The 23,025-nt window shown below is 34.8% G+C and overlaps 1 protein-coding gene across 1 annotated transcript in view; it reads left to right on the top strand.

Moving 5' to 3' along the window:
• LOC132563990 (uncharacterized) overlaps positions 1-23,025 on the top strand; it is a 162,087-nt gene that overhangs the window by 26,386 nt on the left and 112,676 nt on the right. Inside the window, exons 11-32 of the mRNA XM_060228745.1 lie at positions 1,209-1,421; positions 1,640-1,742; positions 2,452-2,560; positions 3,092-3,255; positions 3,689-3,807; positions 4,316-4,462; positions 4,960-5,116; positions 5,744-5,937; positions 7,043-7,264; positions 8,049-8,163; positions 8,745-9,017; positions 9,895-10,158; positions 11,116-11,348; positions 11,711-11,803; positions 12,351-12,554; positions 14,392-14,619; positions 14,942-15,018; positions 15,791-16,064; positions 16,530-16,641; positions 17,802-17,910; positions 18,669-18,820; positions 22,055-22,167. Of these exons, the coding sequence (XP_060084728.1) occupies positions 1,209-1,421; positions 1,640-1,742; positions 2,452-2,560; positions 3,092-3,255; positions 3,689-3,807; positions 4,316-4,462; positions 4,960-5,116; positions 5,744-5,937; positions 7,043-7,264; positions 8,049-8,163; positions 8,745-9,017; positions 9,895-10,158; positions 11,116-11,348; positions 11,711-11,803; positions 12,351-12,554; positions 14,392-14,619; positions 14,942-15,018; positions 15,791-16,064; positions 16,530-16,641; positions 17,802-17,910; positions 18,669-18,820; positions 22,055-22,167 (3,675 nt within the window). The remainder of the gene's footprint in view (positions 1-1,208; positions 1,422-1,639; positions 1,743-2,451; positions 2,561-3,091; positions 3,256-3,688; positions 3,808-4,315; positions 4,463-4,959; positions 5,117-5,743; positions 5,938-7,042; positions 7,265-8,048; positions 8,164-8,744; positions 9,018-9,894; positions 10,159-11,115; positions 11,349-11,710; positions 11,804-12,350; positions 12,555-14,391; positions 14,620-14,941; positions 15,019-15,790; positions 16,065-16,529; positions 16,642-17,801; positions 17,911-18,668; positions 18,821-22,054; positions 22,168-23,025) is intronic.

The raw sequence follows: 23,025 nt of genomic DNA, 5'->3' as shown, positions 1-23,025 counted from the left end.
GAATTCCACAGATACATCATCAAAATGACGGGAAACGAAAAAAAATTAGATTCACCGTAATGCTAGCGTGAATGGCAGATGATCAAAACATTTTATTTTTTTGTTGTTTTTATCTCCAAACTATCATATAAGACCGACGACTTTTACATATAACTATGTGAAGGGAGGTAATCCAATATGGCGGATGCAGAACTCGGGAATGATAACCCCCGGAATGGCATGTACCTGCGTATAGTGCGCACCCCCTTTTTGACACGACAGTTTCAGCTTAAAAAAGTGCGCACTATACGCGAATATTTACGGTACTTCACACCAATAGGATCAATATGTTGTGCCCTCTTTCACTTCACACCAATAGGATCAACATGTTGTACCCCCTTTTAGTTCATACTGATAGAATCAACATGTTATACCATCATTTACTTCAAACTTACAGGATCAACGTGTTGTGCCTTTACTTCACACCAATAGGATTAACATGTTGTATCCTCTTTTACTTCATACCGATAGAATCAACATGTTGTACCAGCATTTTCTTCATAACTGTAGGATCAACATGTTGTACCCTCTTATACTTCATACTGATAGAATCAAAATGTTCTACCCTCCTTTTCTTCACACCTGTAGGATCAACATGTTATACCCTCTTTTATTTTCATACCTATTGAATCAACATTGTCTACCCACTTTTTCTCCATATCCATAGAACAACATGTTCTACCCTCTTTTTCTTCATACTTATAGGATCAACATGTTGTACACTATTTTACTTCAAATCCATAGGATCAACATGCTGTACCCTATTTTACTTCATATCCATAAGACCGACATGTTGTACCCTATTTTACTTCAAATCCATAGGATCAACCTCTTTTACTACAAAATTATAGACTTTGATAAATAAACTGTCTCATGATTGTGTCTTATATAATTGTCACTAATAGTATAGGGTTTCAAATCCATGTCAGAGCCAAAATAGTTTTACTGGTACTTGTATTATTCAACTGTTTGTTTTACATGGATAAAAATTTTCTTAGAAAAGTTGATTCTAAAATTTCCTTGACAGAAAAAAACTGGTGTTAGGAATCCACAATTTGAGCATGAAATATTTACTGTATGAACCCTGACCTCAAAATAAATTTTTATTTAATTGGGAAAAATCAGTGAATACAATTTCATGATGCCGTAACATAATTCCATGTTTTCAGATTCACCTGTTTTACCGACGCTGTGGATTAAATGACAATATTTGTAACTGTGGAGTTGGCGTACTAGTGGATGACGATGTTCTAGTCATTGACAGGTGTGGTGCAGAAAGAGGCTCTGATCTCACTTATCCCATCAAAACACAGATGTATACGAATGGTGCTGTGTCGTCAGAATTTCGTGTCGTTCGTGTGGCTTCTGGAAGGGAATTTCAGGTGAGCTAGTCCTGATTGATGACTCGATGTTAAAAGAAATGTTTTGCTTGTCAGTGAAATTCAAATTTTTTTATTTTTTTTAATGATGAATGATGCTTTTTAACATTACCATATTCTCTTCTTTATTTTTGCTTAATGTCAAAATGTTGCAATTCATTAAACTTTTAATATAAAAATTTTAGTGATGTTGATTTCAAATTGCCTATTTTGATCTGCAGGTGTACCTTCCAACAGGTGGACAGCTGATTGTTCAGCTGAGCCATCAAACATATTTGAATGTTTGGTTCTACCCATCACTTCTTGACCTCAACCACACCAGCGGTGAGATTTAGTTTATTAGTATGTCACATGACAAAAGCACTAAAAGATTTACATGCTCAAAGTCAAAGTCTTCTGACTCTTACACTACTGCTTCTTAAGCTCACCTGAATAATTTCATCCACTTCAGAGATTAGCTAGATGTATTTTGGCAAATCATTGTACATTTTGATGATATTCTTAAGCGCCATCATTAAATTTGGAAGGGAAGGAAATCAGATGTTGCCCATTGTACATCTTACCATGTTGTCACATCCTGTCTTATTTCCAAATCAATGTCATATCTTTAGAAACTCTCAGTAAATTGGATTGATATTTACCCATAACATTACACCAGGTTTTACTCTTTTCATATTAAGATGATTATCAGTCAAAGTTTAATGGGTCAAAGGTCATGTTTTAAAACTGCTGCAAATTCATGGAACAATTAAACTTTTTGTAAAGGAGCTGAGGCATTTAATTCTTAAATCTTTTTGTCAGCCTTACAATATCCTATTAGAAAGAGATTGTTTATAACAATTTTCTGGAAAATCATTAGGCATTTGGATATCTCTTGTGATTCATTTCCCTTTCATGTAAAAACTCTTAAGAAATGATTTCCTGTATATAGTTAAAAGAATATAATGTTGTGATTAAATGTTAAATTCATTACCATTTTCACATAAACCATATGATACACACATATTAACTATTTGTTTGGTTTTCTCTCCAGGACTCTGTGGGAACTTTGATAACGAAGACACAAATGACTTTGTCCATAGTGACAACACATCATCAGTTATAGGGGCCAAGTACCCAGACCCATTCACACTATCCTGGAGGTAAACCACATATGAAAACAAATTAATTGTCCTTTGTGATCCATGAAAACAAATTTACTTCATGATCCTTAAAGATAAATGTTTTAATGGATGAGGAGAGATACTGTAAAGAATATTATTTTTGAGGGGATCTATTTTTTCAGTTTTTGAAGGCATCCCTATCTACATTTGGTAGCACCACAAAAATTTGAACCAACAGAAAAAAACTTAACAATTCTTCGAGTTAATGTGTAGATTTTTTGATAAAAGTAAAACTTTGGTAAGATAGGCTTAAATTTAATAAAAAATTAGGGTTTATTTAAGTAGCCCATGTCTGTTGAAAAACCAACCCATCGCAGCATTACCAATAATTGCTATTTCAAAATGTCCTGTAATAAGCCCACTCTCGGACTTTTGAGTCATGAGGTGTGAAATAGCCCTTTGCCCTGTGCTTATTTCAGGATAGAATTGGCATTACAAGTATAAGTTTTATGGTGCTGGCTTATTCTTGTAATGCATACATTTCACATGTTGTATACTCCTGTACTCCAGGGTTCCGGAGGCAGACAGCTTGTACACAGGTCTCTGTGAGGACAAAAGGGACGATCGAACTGTTCCTGTTGGCAGTGTGTGTCAATGTACAGGGGCTGAATTTGCACCATGTGATTCATGGGGACTTGTCCAAAGCTGCTACAGTGCCAGAGAATACTTCCTTGGTAACAACATTGAAAATAAGTCTCAAATTAGTAATTTTTGTCATTTTAAATGGTTAGATTCCAGTTATGTTGTAGTTGTCAGTAATCTATTTAAATGTTTCTTTAGTGCCTTTGAAACTTATGAGAAGAAAATTTCAAATTTACTTTTCATGGGATTTTGTAAGTTTCCGTGTCTAACCTTTGTACTGTAAAAACATGGAAATGAAATGATAAGTCACTTGCAACATTAAAAAAATTTTTTTTTCCTTTTTTCACTCTTAATTTTAATCTTTTGAAAGTTATTGGTGATACAGAAAAAGGTGATAAAAAAATTATTTCCATGAGTATTACACTAATTCTATCACCAAATTTATTATAAGTCTGGTAGTAGCAGTTTTCTCCGGTTCTAACCAATGTTTAATTCTTGTTTATGTCATTTTGGATTCATTTTTAGGTGAGGATATAACTGACATTGTACTACTAGGTCGAATGATGCCCCAGAATTGTTTCCCCTTTGACTCCACCCAGTATAGGAAAGGGTCATTTTTGTACAACTCCAGTGCACCAGTTTTCGTAAGTAGTGATGAGCTGGTGATCGAAAATATGACAAAAAAATTGAAAATTCAGATAGAAAATAGAAAAATTCAAACTCAGGAAATGACACTAATTGATCTTCAGTTGATTTATTTATTCATTTTTCACTATATTCAAAGAGTTGTATGTTCCAGTCTCAACGTTATTTCTTATTCTAAAATTTGCTGACCATTTAATTGTGTTTCTATAGTTGTTTATTATTGTATGGAGAGGGCTTTCACATGTCCATTACCCCAATTTCATTTGTCATCAAGATCTTGTCAGCAAAATGTTCTTAAATGAAAAAAAACTTTTTAAGGTACAGGCAATGTGTGAAACTTAGGAACATATTATCCAGAAATAGAGCTGTAAAAAATGTTGAAAAAACATCCATTAACAATCCTTGAAACAACAGAAAGTTTAGGTCCTTTTTATTTTGCTTTGTTCCTTAAACAATTGTATTTGGAAGACAAAACCAATGAACTTTTTTGAATGTTTTTTTTTCCAGACTACAGGGTGGTCAGGTGTGACAGAAGCAACAGCAGAACAACTTTGTATAGATGCCGTCAATCAAAGCCCTCTGAATGAATCTTGTGGTCAGTTTGTGCCACTGTTGGTCCAGTCAGAGATAGATGACTGCAAGGAGAATATTCGGGTAGATATATACATATTCATCTTAGAAAACAGTTTATGAAAGATTTTTAATGGCCTTGAAAATTAATCTTGAAATCTTCTGAAAACTATGAAAAGGTTGAAAATTTAATTACTATGAATGTTAAATCACATTTAGAATTGTTAAGAAAGTTGGAATACTTCCCACTTTTGGTTGTATTGATGTTTTACTTTGGGAGTATCAGCAATTCTAGCAGGTCCCTGTTCGAATATTGTACAGCTGGTTATTTTGAAGAGTCACAATCATTGTGGTTTTCTGTTAAAACAATTGAGTTATATTTCAATGAATTGATATTTTGTGATCTGGATGTAAAAGGACATGCATGTGTCTCATTATTTCTCCGATTAAATTTTTTTCAAACAAGTTAACAACTACAAAATTGCAAAAATATGATACCACTATAAAACTGGTTATATGGTAATATACTAAATATATCTACCACTAGCACTTTTACCAGCATTTTTGTTTCTGTGAAACAGTTGACAAATGATCAAGGATGGGCTGTGGTTTTGAACGAACTCTTAGCCCGTCGGTGTTTGTTTGAACTTGAGAGGAATCACACAGTAACTGGAGACCTGACTGCTGCACTGGCCAGTCTGTGTCCTTACCATTGTGACAACGGCCGTTGTACTGATGGTAAGTTAAGATGTTCAAATTTTCAGTTTCCTCTCTAACTGTCAATGACCAACAGGTGTCTCCCGCACAGTCTCCAGCACTCTTCACCTGTCCAAACACCTAACCCTCACCATCCCTCACCCCCAATGTAGTCCTGAATACCCCTTGACCTTCAACACTCCTTTGTCTGTCCAACCCTAACACTCATCATCCCTCACCTTCACCTGACAATGTCCAAGAGAGGTCCACTCACAGAACCTTCAACACTCATTCAACTGTCCAAACACATTCACCATCTCTTTCCTTCACCTGTCAAACCCTGACCATCACCATCTCTCACCTTCACCTGACAACTGCTAAAACTGAAAACTTTATTACAGTCTCAACCCTGACCTACCCATTCCAACCTGCTTTACTTGCCTGGCCTTAATTTGGTACACTGTAATGGTTGTTGTTTTCAAGAGGTTCTTTTTTTCCGTTTTTTTTGAGGATGGAATATTAAATTGATTAAAAATATGTTGGAAACAGAGTACACACAAAAAAAATTGTTGTTCATCAGGTGATTTCTGCAAAAATATAATCTATATTTCTTTAAATTCATAAATTTGAAAAGGATGACAGTTTCTTTATGGCCAGTATATGTTGTAGGTGAATGTGTGTGTGACCCTGGTTTCATTGGTCCTGATTGTACCGTCAACATTGACAATCAACCGACAATAAGGATTGCCCAACCAGTGGACGGTCTATGTAACTCCAGGATCTCTCCTTGTCAGAGTGTGTATCTTACAGGCCTCACCTTTGTCAACTCAGAAAATCTGACGTGTTACCATCAGGAAATTCAGGTTAGTTGCTGCTTCAAACATTTTAATATTCTTATAACATCTTTGTCTTTAGAACTGAAAAGATTACAATGAATTTCAAAGAAGGGATTTCAATATTATTAGAAATATCAAATCACTTCATGTAAAATATTTTTCCTGATGAATCTGGGACATTAAGGCACCCACATTGATTTGATAAACATGTCAATCAGGAGCTAACATCTGTTTTATGAAACTTGCCATGCAAGATACAAGATTTAAAATACTAGAATGTTTATTTTTTCTGATATACAAGGAAATATACAACATTAGCTCTTACAACAAAACATAAAATATCACAGAAATTTGAATTGAACAACAAAGTTTGCATTATGAAGCATGGACACTTCATTAGTGCAACACTGAAACATTCTGATAAAGCCAAAAATATGTTATATTATTTGAAGATTTCTTTGTGTGCAGGAAGTAGTAGATACATGTGCATGATGCTAAAGATGATAATGATGATGCATGTACATGTGTAAGACGTATTCAAGTCTTAGCACACAAGTGTGAGAGTGTGTGTGTATGTTTTTGTGTGGATTCTCTTGTATATTGTGTGATATGTAAAAATTAATTACAAAAAAAACCCCAAAAATTCTTATTTTAAGACTTTTTAAGCTGATAGTTGAGTTTGAAAATAAATAATCAAATTATAGCACATGGGTAAAAATTCTTGTGTATGGCATCAGCATGCTAACAAATAACAGTCTATAAAAACTGTTCAATATATGACTGAGACTTGGTAAAATGAAGTATTTTTTAAATTTGTTTCTTAAATCTGGTTTGAATGGAAACTCAAGTAAGGTATTTTCCCTGGGACCATAAGGAAGAATGATCTGAACTGGGTGTATTACAAGTTTAGCTTGGCTGTTGAAACCTTTCACAGCCATACATTTCTGTATTCTTTAATAAGCCTGGGACCAACACATGACCTCTAAATCAAAGTAGGGAGTGGGGTTATAACAAGATGAGTTAAGTTTTGTTTGTAATTCTAATGAACAGAAATATATCTGGATGGGCCTATTACTGGGCATTGGCCTACTGATGACTAAATATGATGATATAATCTTTATTGCCACTGCAGGTTAATGAGACAGGCTACCAGGCGTCAGGTTCTTGGCAGGTTGCTCCTGTGACCTTTGTCAGTTTCTCAGAGGTCAGATGTGTTTTACCAGCAGCGGCTAATTACATGCTTGCTGTTAGCAACATAAATTCGACTAGCAATATCAGCAATGGTGTTCTGCATCTGACCTATGACCCCATGTGTTACATGTGTAACATTGCTGATGGATCGTGTGTTCAAAAGGTAAGTTAGTCTACATTACTAAGAGAATCATCCTCGATACTGCAAGGGTTACACCCACTATCGCATTCTGCACTCCTGGAATATTTCATGGCAAAATTAACGGTGGCATGTGTGACATCTATAAGACAAGTCTTGAGGTCACATGATGGTATGTTGTACTGGTTTGAAGTTGGGGTTCATTCTTTTGTAATTTTATTGGTCAGTGTTTTCTCCTGAAACATGCTCTAGACCAATCAAATTACTTTCTTGTACCTTCATTTTTGCCTAGAAATGTTCCAGGGTGAGGGGAGCAAAGTGATCATAACCTCTGGAATATTGAGGATGTGAGGACATATGATTTTCAGGTTTTATAAAGAACATGCTTTTAACTGAAGCACACTTCTCAGAAATCACCATTAGAAATTTTACCTTAATACTGAAAGGATTTTCCCCAAGAATTGAAGATTTTAAAGAAAGTAGTTTCAGGAAAGAGGTTAAGATAAAGTGGATTATAATTAATGGTCATATAATGTAAATTCAAAAATGTTATTTTACAATTGTGAAGCAAGCTATACCACATTATTTTGATCACTCTTGTTGGCTCTGGTGGAAGTGGAAGGGGTTTTAACTGTGGAAGGAAATCAGAGTATCCAGAGAAAATCAACCTTGTTTTATGACTTTGATCAGATTATATGGTAAAATGATCTGTTGGGAACGTAGAGGTGTGTGTCAGCTTCACTGGAGAAGGATGTCCTTGAGATGGTTCAGGTGACCTTCAAACCAAACCATAATTTTGATGTTTTAGGGAGACGTCTGTGTTATAGAAGGTATGTGTTACTTAAATCTGACGGTAAATCCGGCTGATGAGCAGCAGATCTGTGCTCCAGATGTCAATTCTACAACATGGAGTACTCGTCCAGGTAACTACTAGACAAAGAAAACCAATGTATGTCACTAATGCAAATGGAAAATATAAAGATATTTTGAAGAAATGAAAAAATTTCTTTTGGTTGATTTTGTTGGAGTCTTGTGTCTTTAAAACTTGATGAAGCCCAAGATCATATAGTGATTCTGTTCACTGATAGTTTGGCCTTTGACAGATCAGTTTCACTGTATTGTAATGTCACAACTCGGACACAGTGTTATGGCACATAACAGTAAAAAGATAATGAATTATACCAATACCAATATTCCATGGTAATATTTGTTGGGGATCTTTATATGCAGTTCATAATGATGATATAAAATCAGATATGCAGCAAACTTTTTTACAGCGAACCGATATGTCCTAAAACATGTTATTCCTGTATTTGTGGACACTAGCCCATAGATATGTGCAATTATTAATACCGCTGAACTTACCCTAACCGGGACAAAAGTGACATGTTAGGCCTACAAATTTAAACGATGATACAGTATTGAGTATATAGATACTGGAAAAAATTATTAGTATTTGAGATTTAAGAAAATGTGTAATTATTTAACCCTTGGTGTTCATCAGGTCCCTGCCTGACATCGGACCTTCAGTGGACGGTCAGCAATTCTTCTGCTATGGCATTTTACAACCTCAATACAACTAACAATGTAGCCAGTCTTGAGGAGTGCCAGAGTGTCTGTTCCACATATGATGGAGGCTTCCAGTGTCGGTCCCTTGACTACGATTCGTCTGCTTCAGTGTGTAATCTGTCCCCGTTTCAAGAGGCAGATGTGACGACTTATGTTGACAAAGGAGGATTCAATAGCAAATGGACTTACTCAGAATGGCAATGTACTGGTAAGTAAGGAATTATGAAATGGCTACTGTGATACCACAAAAATTCAGACGGTAGAACCCTCGCCTACAAAACCTCGGATGATTATGTGAGGTGCATGGTTTGATGCTTCCTTCCTGGGGTACTTTGTGTTCCTCAGGGAGCTAAGAAATGGATTGGTCTGTACTGTTGTTATGTTTTGGGCAACATATTTACCTCAGTTGCTCTGGATGGTATGTGGTGGGCCTCCTGTATGTTGTTCAGTAAAGCTCTTTGTGGTACCAGCTACCGGCAATTAAACACACTTCAAACTGACCCTGGCTGTTGATGGGGTGACAAACCTGGCAGAAACATCAATGGCATCATGAAACTGGACATGTCCTTGATTCTTTCTTGTCATAATGGCAGTAATTTTGCTGTTTTGTAATTTTTAGTGTGTGAAAGGTAACTACATATGTTCATTCAAATCACAAATAATTATCACAATTCACTACTGATATCATCATACTGAAAGGGAAAAATGAACATATTAGAAGTAAATTATTTTGTACAATAATGTATTTATAGATAGATGAAAATTTTTGCAATTTAGCTAAAAGTTTGTGCCAATTTTCATCAATTTTTTTTGTTATGTGATCCACATATAAGCCGCACCAGATTATAAACCACATCTTTTCTTACGATTTGGTAACATCATGTTTGTTGATATAACAGAAAATGGATGGCAGATTTTCAAGATTGTCAGTGTTACTTTTAATGAAGTTTACAAATGAATTATGGACAAATATTCCTTTATTTTATTTGTGTCCTTTTTAGTTTTTCTGGTTATTTAAAATAAGTAAAACATCGAACATGTTTGGGGCATTCAGTGCAATGTTTCATGTGTGTTTTATCTTTTAGATGACCGCTGTCCTGGGAAGTATGTGGAATGGACAAAATGGACAAGCAAGATCAGTTTCAATCTAACAAACAATGTTGTAATGACCAATGTGTGGACACTTGACCACTGCCAGGCACTGTGTGAAGCATACTCCACCTGTACTGCTATTGTCTTGAGCAAGTCAGCGGGGCTCTGTGTCCTCACTGAGCTGACGTTAGAAAACGAGATGGGTGATGGGTCGTTATACACAGGCTGGGAATACCATTATCACACATGTGTAGACAGTAAGTATACAAACAGATTTCTTCAAATACGGGTACCTTTTTTCCCCCACATAATACAACAAGTGGAACAATTTACCACATGGATATCTGTCTCAGATAAGTCTTTTCCTTCACATCCAGTTTGATAAACACCTCTACCATAAACTGTAATTCCACGATTAATGACCATGTCTTTTAATTGTTTATACTGTCTTTTAGCATAATTAAAAAGATATGCAATTATGATAACCTTTATGACTATACCAATCCTACCAACTTGCACTCAGGAGAGATGTTCTATAAACTTGTGTATGATTTAATCCCTTACTGGAAGGTGATTGGGATATACAGAGCTAATTCTGTGTCTGATTTTTATGAAAAACTGTTTCTTACAAGAAAATTATATAGGATAATGTTATTAGTATGAATTTATGAAAAAAAATCATGGAATACGGCTAAATACTAGCCACAGTATATACTCAGTCAGAACTTACTTTTAGCCTGATCATTTGAGCGTAACACTAGCGAGCTATAGGTCGTAGGTTCGCTTTCCTGAAGTCATTTAGATTAAAGATGACCTCTGTTTCAATGACACCCATATAGAGACCCAGGTGATTATGATAGAAATACCTAGCCTTACTGTAAAAGATTTGATGTTACCCTTGACATACTCCAGGACAAATTCTCTTTGGAAAGGGGAGAATGTTACAGTGAAAATACTAGCTTTAATTTACCGCTCAGCTAGAGAAATCTTCTCTTTAGTTTGATCGGTTGAGTGTCAGACTAGTAATCCTTAGGTTAAGGGGTCGATCCCTAGCAGACACATTGAAATAAATAATGTGTGTATACATCAGGATAGCTCTGATCTGTTCTCAGAAATAAGTACTCGGGGTTTTTTCCTAGAAATATGAATTAAATCAGAAGACAATGCATTATTTTTACACAGCCAATATTATTATTTCTTCAATATATTTGCAGGTTTACTAACAGGGCCTTTAGTTGACAATGTTACCTTGGTGGCGTCTTTCAACGGTCCAGGAAATGATACCTTCATGTGTTCTTTTCCACCGATCGAGACAGGAATGGATGTCATTTATGATGTCCTGTGGAAGGTGGATGGAGTCCAGTTATATGAGGACACACCTTCGGACAATTTGACTGAGTCTTTGTTACCAGCGCTGCATGCAAACAGCCTCATGGATGGTTCTGTGGTAGGAAAACAAATTTTTTTTTGAGTGAAGCAGAATTCAAAATCAAATGAATTATTCTAGTTCTTAAAAAAAAGATGAATTTCATTGTGTTTCAGTTGGCAGCTCTCATATTATTTATTGTTTTTATTCCATGTTAGATTGGGAAGGAGAGAGATATAATGCTGCTCTTGCAATTGATAGTTCTATGAAAAAAAATTCTAAATGATGAAAACATTTTCTAAAGGACCGACAAATTTTCAAAACGATGGATGTATCATTTTGGAATTACTGTTTATTGATGATGCATTATTGACGAGGGGCATAAGATAATTTGTAAATTAAGATGATATTTAGGAAATTCAGTGATGTTTCCTTGGTTGTAGCTGCAATGTTTGGTCAGTGCTTGTTACTATGGTAACTGTGAAAACACCAGAGGAGCGCTAGTCATCTCTGAGCCCTACACTGCTACTATCATGGTGAGTAGATCCCTAGGGAAATGTGTGTACTCTCCCTTAGGTTTTTTTTATCATATTATGCTACTATTATCAGTGTAATACACCCATCACATAAATTTTTGTTATGTTATGTGAAATATGACTTCGCAGAGCTGTTGTTGACTGAAAGTTCCCATTGTTTTCATTATGACATCATAATGTCATGATGTCATATGCATTGTGATGTCACCAAAGAAAAAGATGCATAAATTGAGAATATAATCTGTATTTTTGTATTTAAAATTTGTATCAGTCTGATAAATGCTGTTTTCCTGAATTTATTAAAGTTTTGTGATAAACAGAATCTTACATTTATTTCCATTTCATACAAGATTTATCACACTCGTCATTTTTTGTTTTTTGCCTTGCCAAAGGGTTAGTGAAATGAAAACTTCTAAGACCTGTTTCATGAATTTTATATGAAATGGAATTCCATGTAAGATTTATGATTTTTATTATAAAATTGAAGAGTATGCGAAAAAAAAAAAAAAAAAATGAAAGAAGAATTTTGACATGAACCTTTCCATAGGTAAGTGGTGGTGCAGCTGTGATGGATCTGTACGAGGGAAAAGCACCAGCATTGATCGCTGTAGACTTTACTGCCCCTCCTTACGTCCTGTGTAGGAACATGGGGCTCACTTCGTCTGACAACTGTTCTATATCTTTAACTACGACTGTAAGCAGTACTGATGATCGAAATGTTACCTGTCCTAGTGGGACCCTCATACAACAGGTATTTGTATTATAAATGTATCAAAACCCAATGCTCCGACCCCACTTCCTTAGACTGGTAGTACTCGAACATTCCCTGTCTGATCGCTTGATCCTGACAGTGTCCTGATATTTTTCCTTTTCATGTACTTAATCTTTGTTGAAAAGGTGTCAGACTGTGTCTAACTTCAGCAAACCAGTTCAAATTATTCCCATATGTTTATATATTGTCTTACTTAGTATTCTGACATCCTGTATAATCTGGACCCTGAGTATTCTGACATCCTGTATAATCTGGACCCTGAGTATTCTGACATCCTGTATAATCTGAACCCTGAGTATTCTGACATCCTGTATAATCTGAACCCTGAGTATTCTGACATCCTGTATAATCTTACCCTGAGTATTCTGACATCCTGTATAATCTGAGCCCTGAGTGTTCTGACATCCTGTATAATCTGACCCTTAGTATTCTGACATCCTGTATAATCTGGACCCTGAGTATTCTGACATCCTGTATAATCTGGACCCTGAGTATTCTGACATCCTGTATAATATGGAACCTGAGTGTTCTGACATCCTGTATAATCTGAGCCCTGAGTGTTCTGACATCCTGTATAATCTGACTCTTAGTATTCTGACATCCTGTATAATCTGGACCCTGAGTATTCTGACATCCTGTATAATCTGGACCCTGAGTATTCTGACATCCTGTATAATCTGGACCCTGAATATTCTGACATCCTGTATAATCTGAAACCTGAGTGTTCTGACATCCTGTATAATCTGACATCCTGTATAATCTGGACCCTGAGTATTCTGACATCCTGTATAATCTGGACCCTGAATAATCTGACATCCTGTATAATCTGGAACCTGAGTGTTCTGACATCCTGTATAATCTGAGCCCTGAGTGTTCTGACATCCTGTATAATCTGACCCTTAGTATTCTGACATCCTGTATAATCTGGACCCTGAGTATTCTGACATCCTGTATAATCTGGACCCTGAGTATTCTGACATCCTGTATAATCTGGACCCTGAATATTCTGACATCCTGTATAATCTGAACCCTGAGTATTCTGACTTCCTGTATAATCTGAACCCTGAGTATTCTGACACCCTGTATAATCCAACTTCTTAGTATTCGGACATCCAGTATAATCTGATCCTTAAGCAGGTCCAACTTTTTATATATTCTATCTGAATCATGTAATAGTAATTGTATATTCCAGCCGTCTTGTTCAGGTTGTCAGAATAGACAGGTTTCATCAATAGAGCAGATTTATCTTGTACAGTGAATTGATTGTCTTAAGTTACCTTTTACAACCAAATTATCGTTGCAAATATTCATTGAACAACAGGTTGTCATTTTGAATAATTATAGAATAGCTTACTTGGTTAGAAAAGAAATTATTATAGAACATTTAGTAGAAGATATTTAAGTGTGGCATTTCGATGACAACACTTTTACCATTATCAGACTTAAGGTGACAGTTTAGGACTCTTTCATTCTATTGACATTACCAGTCTGAAGGGAATGTTCCAAAATAGCCAAATTGGTTTGTTTTGAACTTAAGTGATACAGTAAAAAAATAATTTACAACTTGAAATTATGGGTAAAGAAGAATTTTGTGGAACAAGGGTATCATCCTCATGAATATTTGTTGTACAGTAGCAATTATAGACAGAAGCTTTGGATAATTAATAATGTGATAAAGCATATTGATGACTTACTTCATTTTGTATACTGTACATGGATGTATATTATAATCATGATTTGCAGATACATATGAAAGTAATAACATTAAGGATTAAAGCATTAACAATGTATAATCAGTAAAATTTTTTTAAAACAGGTCTCATCACGTATGTACAAGAGGGGAGTTAACCCAAGTTACCCGTCACCTTTTTGTATGGTCAACATAACCAATGAGAACTGGATGACTGCCATGTTTAACTTGGAGGTCAAGGCCACACTGGACAATAAGATTGATGGAAATTTTTCACACAGGCTTGTTTTGAATGCTGACTATCTCGTTAGTGGTGCAGTGGAACAGGCAGACATCACCAAGACAGAATCACAGGTAAGAAGTTGGTACACAGAACTACAGTTGAGATAAATTAGGATGTCTCTGCCATTTTAATTGGAAAGGGAAAGACATATATTGATAACCATGTTTGTATTGTTTTGTTGTGTTCCATTGCATCGTATCGTGTCATGTGATATCCCAGTTATAGCCAATTTGTTTCATGCGGAATTTTGACTAAACTTTGTACAGATTCTTCCTAGGCCTGAGGAGCATTAATACATGTAACTCTTTAATCCACAGACTTGAAAAAAAGTTTGGAATTTTACGTCTTTCCTTAGTATTCTGTCGTGTAAGTGATATCTGATCTGTATTTCAGCTGACTGTGATTGACAGAGACCGGTATGGTGTATGTATATCTGTCAACGATCCCCATCTTACCAGCTTTGATTCAAAGTGAGTATGAAATGTATCTTCTTATTTTTTTCTGATTTAAAAAAAAATTAAGATATGAATAATTTGTTTTCCTTCAGATTTTTTAAAAAAAATGAGCAATTTCACTCATATTTACTCTCTTATGTATTGAGGTTTTATTTGTTTTTATTTGTCTTTATTTTTATTGTTATTATAAATGATTAATTTTCATGTTCATTTCTCCTAAAATATGTCCCCTACCCTAGTGTTAAAGTTTAGTATTGAAGTTTGGGAAGGTCTTGCTTGTCAACCACTATTTTGAAATTGATCATTTTGCAAAAAAGAAGTCGGGAGCTTACATGTGGATACATATGGTAATCTTAGATACAGTGAATGTTGTTTAGCAATTTGTTTTCAAGATGGTTTAAATTCTCATGCTAAGCAAAATGAATGAATTTTTCTTGAAAGATATGAAATTAATGAATATTTTTCCTATTATTGATACTTTTAAAGATGGAATGAAATCATTGAAGTGGGAAGATTAAGGAAAAGTATAGTTCATTTTATGACTTCTACCAAAAATTCATCTCTTATGCATCAAGAAGCGATCAAACCCCACAAATTTGAACCATAGAAAGAAAACACAAAACTCAACATAATTTGATGCAGTTCTATCCTGTCTTCAAAAAGAAACATTCCTCAAAAAACAAACAAAAATTTTAAGTGATACCTGTGTTTGTCATTACAAATCAGCTTTTAAAAAAGCCAGCAAGCATCATAAGCTAACAAATATGAATAACTTATTTCTTCCTAGACATTATGAAAACTATTACGAGGGGGAGTTTATCATGTATCGCCATCGTACCCTACCGTATGAAGTCCGCACATTCTACCGCCGTTGCAACGGTCGAGCATCCTGTAACTGTGCCGTTGCTGTCCGTGCACATGATGATGTTGTGGTCATTGATAAATGTGGCCCTGATGAAACAAATACCGGGTTCTACCCTATAACCATACAAATGTTCAGGAATGGAATTCTCACACCAGGATTGAGGATTATCAGTTACTATGAAGGCAGGAAAACCAAGGTTTGTTTCATGTCTTCATTTAAATCAGTGATAAAAATTTTAATATCATATCCTGAGATTTTGGCTTTTACCTTGTTTACTGAAGATTTCACTTTAACCTCAAATATCATAATTGTACTTTTCATTGGTGTTTCACTTTCATAGTTATCTATTTTCCTGAAGATACACTAAATGAAAATTTCACCTTGACCTTTCATGAGTGACTTTAAAATTGAAATTTCAGTTGCTGGTTTTATACATCGACCTTAATTTCTACAGGAGAACTCCACATTGACTTTTCTACTAGACTTAAACCTTGACTTTTCTACTGGAGATTTTTACCTTGTTCTTTCGCTGATGATTTGCTACCTTGACCTCCACTCAGGTCTCACCTTGACTCAATTAAGTAGTAATTTCCTCTTGAACATCAAACTTATTATTGATTATTACTTGTATAACACATACATTTGATTTGACATTGAACAGATCATTCTACCCAATGGAATGAAAATTTATGTAAAGAGAAGTGCCATCCGAGGACAGAACTATCTCAATGTTTGGCTGAAGGCATCTTCTTCAGACTTCAGCAATACTGAAGGTCAGTAGAACAGTCACTTGACCAGCTATAACCAATTCACCAATATGTCAGGTGTACATAAACATGTAATTGATTTCATTATATATTTATTATATTACACACATATCTATCTCACATCTAGCAATAAACCAATGTCATGTAATAAGCCAACCCATATGTGTTGATGTTCACGAGACGAAGACACTAGGGGCTGTTTGGGGTAGTTGTATTTATCCAGTGATATGTCCATGTCTGGTAATAAGCCCATCCATATCTGTTGATGTTCACTAGACTTAGACTACAGGGGCTGTTTGGAGGACTTGTATTTATCCAGTGATATGTCCATGTCTGGTAATAAGCCCATCCATATCTGTTGATGTTCCATATCTGTTGATGTTCACTTTTTTTATAATTAGCCCTCTCCTCCTTATTTTCAGTAAGACGTTATGTGGTAGCTCCCCTTTTTTCCTGGGATTCTTTTGAATTCTTCATTGTTCTGTCATAAGCTCGCTCTTAACTTCAAGTCACTGATTATGTGTTGATCCCCCAGAGCTTGTTGTAGGATTTATATGGTTACTTACCATATGCTTATTGTGTAGAATGTATAAGGTAAGACTAACTGGATTTATGATAAGTTTCACATGGTCACATCCTGTGATTATTGTAGGATTTATATGGTTACACATCCATGGCTTATTGTATTGCATGTTTATATGGTTAGACTCTGGGCTTATTGTAGGATTTATATGGTAAGACTCACTGGACTTATGATAGGTTTCATATGGTCACATCCTGGGTTTATTGTATGTTTTATATGGTTAGACTTGCTGGGCTTATTGTAGGCTTTACATGGTAAGATTCACTGGACTTATTGTATGTTTTGTATGGTAAGACTCGCTGGTATTATTGTATTTTATATGGTAACACATCCTGGGTTTATTGTATGTTTTATATAGTAACACATCCTGGGCTTATTGTATGTTTTATATAGTAGGACTTGCTGGGCTTATTGTATGTTTTATATGGGCTTATCCTGAGATTATTGTAGGATTTATACGATAGCTCACCCATTGCTGATTGTAGGATTTGTATGGTAATACATACATCTGTTTTACTGCCACCATAGCAACATGGACAAATTTAGTGAGAATATGCCGTGACATGTACATGTTACATTATAGGTCTTTGTGGTACATTTAATGATAATCCCAATGATGACCTGATGATGGCCGATGGTTCGCAGTATTCAGGAGATGCTGACCGACCCGATACATTCTCACTTAGCTGGAGGTATGCCTGCCTTTCTGTAGTGGTTTTGTTAATGTCATCTGTAAAAACAATTTTAAACAACTTCTTCTCAAGAACTGCTTGACTGATAGGGCTTTCACCTAATGCAATGACAATGAAATCAAGTTTTTTAAGATTTATATAAGTGGGGTTTTTTTTCAAAATCAGTATCGTCTAATTCTATATTATGAATAAAAAATTTTCTGAAAAAACTTCTGCCAATGAAAGATATTAGATCTGCTGATTAAGTCTCAAAAGTCTGCCCCTTGAGGTTTCATATTTTAAGTAGTGTTTTCTTCTCAACCTATTTTGCAGTTAGGTGTAAATTTCATGATGTTAAGATAGCTTTTTCACTGCCATTCAAAGAATTTTGAGAAAGTATGTGGGATAAACATGTTTCCACCATTTTATAGGGAAGAGGGGTAAGCAAGCTTATTGAATTTCATTTTTTCTCACAAAGGCAAAGAAGAAACTTTTAGTTTACATTTCCCAGAAAGTATAAGTATATTGTTCTTCAACATATTTCAAGAACTTTGTCAAAGTGACCCGAAATTTTGTACAATTTATCCATAATGTTATCAAACATATTAGATTTATCCCCAGATTAGTTTTTTAGGAAGTTTTATTTTTCCGATACCAGGGGGTTTAAGTGAGTTAAAGCAGGGATATCAAGATGTATACCTAATTTTGTAAGATTCCGATATATTGGAAATTATCAAACAGCTCAATTTTTATAAAATGAATAAATCATTTTTTGACAGAGTGGATCCTGCTGACACTATCTACAATGGGTATTGTTCGGATGCCACAGATTTTGTCCCCTTTCAGCAGCCTTTCTGTTACTGCGGAGTAACAGGAACTGAAGATTGTGGTGTAGGCTACGACGTCTTCTCCTGTCCCTTTGAAGAAGATGGTAAATTTTTTCAGATTTTGATCAATTTATTTTCCATTCACATGCTGTTTGTCAAATTTTAAACTTTAACAGCTTCCCTTGACAGGAAAATTTGTTTAGTTGAACATTTCTCAACCAACTGCCCCCAACCCCTCTGTAAAGTCTTAGCTCATTGAAGCTTGCTAATTGTAATAATTTGATTCCATTCTTAATCAAAATATCAAGCAAAAGACTTTAAAAAAAAACGGAAAAGTTACAGTATCGTAATTGGAGATTTTATATTGTATTTTATTTTGAACTTTGGTTTTGGAAATTGAACACCATTTTTTTTTTATCAAAAATACAAATATTTTTGAGATATATTTTGTTATATTTGTTATACTCTATGAACATCATATTCTGTTGATTTGTGAACTACAGCTGGGCCGCAACAGCGTAAGTATGAGATGATAATCTAGATCAACTCTTAATCACCTAACTACTTTATTGCCGATTGCAGCACATCTTTTGATTGTCAGCTAATTATTGGTTAAATGTCCAAGCTATGTTCAATATTTTGGTTCTTATAGCATGTTTAATTGAAATTTATTAAATCAACCAATTTGGTTTTCTTTTACAAAGTCCTGATCATGAATTCCTTGGTCCTGTGGTAATCTATCTGGGAAAAGTGAGATGTTTTCTCCTTGGTATCACAGTTTTTTTGATTGATTGCTGTGTGAATGATTTTTGAAACTTAATTGAAAAATGGAAGTAGAGCACCTATTTATAGTCTTTAGCCAGCAATAAGCCCATACCTGGTAATAGGCTTGCATACGTTAATGCTAATACATTGTCCTTTAATAAGCCCACCCAAGAACTTACCAACAAAAGCTAATACACTGTCTTGTAATAAGCCTACTGCAGGACTTACCAACTAATGAGTAGCCATGGTTGCCATGTGGTTAAGGTGTCTGACTGCCGTTATCAATAACCTTCCATCTCTTGGTCATGGGTTTAAGGCCTACATAGTACAGATGTCATGTGCTGGCTGCAGGTTGAACTTCTTCCACCACTAAGGCTGGCATATCCGCAAATGACCCTGGCTATTGATAGGATGTAAAACAATAATAAAACAAATTAAACAAATGCTAACACATTGTCTTATAATAAGCCCACCCCCAACTTGGAATTAGCAGTAATATGTTGGTGTCTGGGCTAATTGCTGGAAAAGTATGGTAGGTTATTGATGGTACATGTACTGACATTATTACTACAGATAAAGTCTAAAGGAGTGCAATTTTAATCCATTTATTTTTGTCACGTTTCTTAAATGTGAGGGATAAAATGAATGTAATCCTGTAAAGTTGTCAACTAATAAACAATGATTCAATATCAATTTTGGAAAGCTGACTCTCAAAAGATGTGAATCTGTTGATTTTAACTGGCAATAATTGAGATTAATTTTGCTTTCTCATGTGACCGTATTTTCCCCAGTAAATAATTAAAAACCATTAAAAATTTCTGATCTCTTCCCTAAATTTTTCTTTTCTAGGCTTTGATGGAATGTTCCTTAACTTGGTGTTGTCTTTGACCCAGAATGACTCTGTAAATGACATATTGAGCTTGGTTTGACCTCTGAACTCTTTGACCTCTGATCTATTTCAGAACCATTATCGAGTATTTAAGGTCAATGGATCTTTTAATCTTTCGATCTTGCCCGACCTCTCTGAACTCTTTTGATTTCTGATCTGTTTTGGAACCTTTATCCAGTGTTTCAGGTCAAAGTACAGTGGTGTCTTTTATGTTTGTTTGACCTCTCTTGTTCAACTTGTCTCTTTGTTGCAGATTGGCATAAACTTTTCATATGTAAATTCCCTTTGGGTCCTAGTCGTGCCCTATTGATTTTGAGACTGATAAAGAAAAAAATGGCCAACAGGCAACCATATTGGATTAACAGTTAAAAGATTTTTATCACTGATCATGAGCAATAGAAAAAACAGAAGAAAGAAGAGAAACAGAGGAGAACAAATAGAGATTAAGCGATGGTGGGCACCAAGATCCCTCTCGGTTCTTGCTGTCTCACCCTTCTATCTGCTCGATAGCCTCCTAAATTCATAATTTCACCCATTATCAACCCTTCCCTTTTGTCTGTCTCATATTGTGGTTTACCTCTCCCCTGCCCCACACTCCATTGAAACTGAAGTCATTATAAAAGTGAATTAAAAAAAGATGGACTTACTATGAAGAAAGTTATATTTCAAATAAATACTGATATTTCAGACATTGATTTCATGTGTTGTCTCTTGACTGATATCCAATATCATTCAATCATTTACATTTGTTAAAGAATCATTTTAAATGTGTGCTTAGTAATCCTAACATTACCATTAACTCACAGTTCCATATAATTGCTGTTCATCAAAAAAATTGCTAATTGGAGTTTTCTTTTGAATTTCAGTTTATGTTTTAATTTCATATGTTATGATTTTCTTCCTTCAGTTATACTGTGTTAAGCCTAATAAGCACATCTGCCTCTTTAATTCTACCCCTACATTTATTCAGGGAAAGAGGATTGGTGTGCTAATAATTACCTGTAAAGAAGTTCCTTACCTCTTTGATCTGCCAATACAATCATCAATTTTTATAAGCTACACAAAAGTTGATGGGAAATAAATGTTTTATTTTTTCCACCCAGATTTCAAGTGGAAAATTTTCTCTGTAGGTGTTTTTTTTCAAGCGAATCCCATTTCCAGTGTTTGTAACGGAACATTGTGCTTATTAAGTGAAATACAGTACCATTATAGTTCTTTTGATGGGATTTCGGAATCATGTATCCTTAAGTCAAACAAACCAATTTATCAAAGCAAGATATACAATGTATTTTAAAATGAAGTTTGCTGTTGGTCCTTTTCCAATTGACTGCATACAAAAAAAATATCAAGATTTACGCCAGAAAGAGAAATTTGTTAAAAGATCTGAAAAATTCATGACTGACAGGTTGGCTACTGTAAATATTGTCATTCTTGAGAAATTCTACTTTTTGATATTTTCAAGAATAAATTGAAATCCTGAAAATAGATATCATTAAAATGAAATGATTAGAGAAGACCTCAGACTGTTTCATGACATTGATGAAAAAAATGTCCTTCTTGCTTCAAGCTTTCAGTAAAACCACAAAAATTTGAACCATTGAAAAGAAAAATTAAAGTAACCTGGTTCGAAGAGTAATGCGACATCATCATTATTAATATGTAATTAACCTGTTATACACTACAGGGCAGGACATCACAGCCGAAGTCATGGCTAAGTCTGTTTTCCCTACAAAATGTCTGCCAGGAGCTAAGTTACAGTACCCAGAGTTTGGCTATGACGCCAGTTACTTTGTTCCGGTGAGTTTTATGTCTGGCTGCAGTCCAACCTTATATATTTGTAAGGCTCAATTTCCATGGTGCTTTAAAAATATTGCTTCTGATGTTGGCTCTTGATTTCGTGGATAGATAGTACACACCCAGTGCACAATGAAGGATGAATGATTTATGCGACAAAATATTGGTTGATGACACTGTAGTGTCATGGTATGAATTATACCATGTGTAAGATATGACTAGATTGTTCAGATAATTTATGGTAGGTTAGATATTTCAAAGAATAAACAAATAAAAGGTAAGAAAATTCACAGTTATTATGGGAAAAACAAAGCAACTTTAAAATGTTCATTTTCAAACAATTTTTCAGAAACAAGTCAGTTTGGCACATCAGAAAATTAACATCGAGGTTTAGATGTCCAAAAAAGCATGTCAACTGTTAATGTCACATTCTGCTTATTATCACATTTCTCTTTGACAAATAGAACATGATATTAAGCAGTTTCCTCTTTATTCACAGAATCAAGCATTACTGGAAAATGATGCAAACTTTCAGCTGTTTATTATTTTGTGGCCATATATTAGTTGTGGATTAAAATAAAAATACCCACAAAATCAGAAACATTCCACAAAATTTAAGATTTGACAATTGTACAAAAGGCACACAAGTGAATAGTTGCTTTTGGTTTGAATTTAAAGTTAGATACAGTGGGTCCTAAATATGGAAACTTAGGCGGTGACAGAGGGAACAGAATATGAATAGAAAGAAATATCGAAATCATATTTCTGAAATTTTCAGAAGAACATAAAGTACATGTGTACATTTGGAAACATGCCACTTTTTGTTTCAAAGAAAGTATTGAATGCAGATTACGGAAAAAA

Source organism: Ylistrum balloti, unplaced genomic scaffold, assembly GCF_031769215.1.
Source record: "Ylistrum balloti isolate Yb309-2 unplaced genomic scaffold, AGI_CSIRO_Ybal_v1 Utg369678, whole genome shotgun sequence".
NCBI lineage: Eukaryota > Metazoa > Mollusca > Bivalvia > Pectinida > Pectinidae > Ylistrum > Ylistrum balloti.
This window is presented reverse-complemented; position numbering and strand designations above follow the sequence as displayed.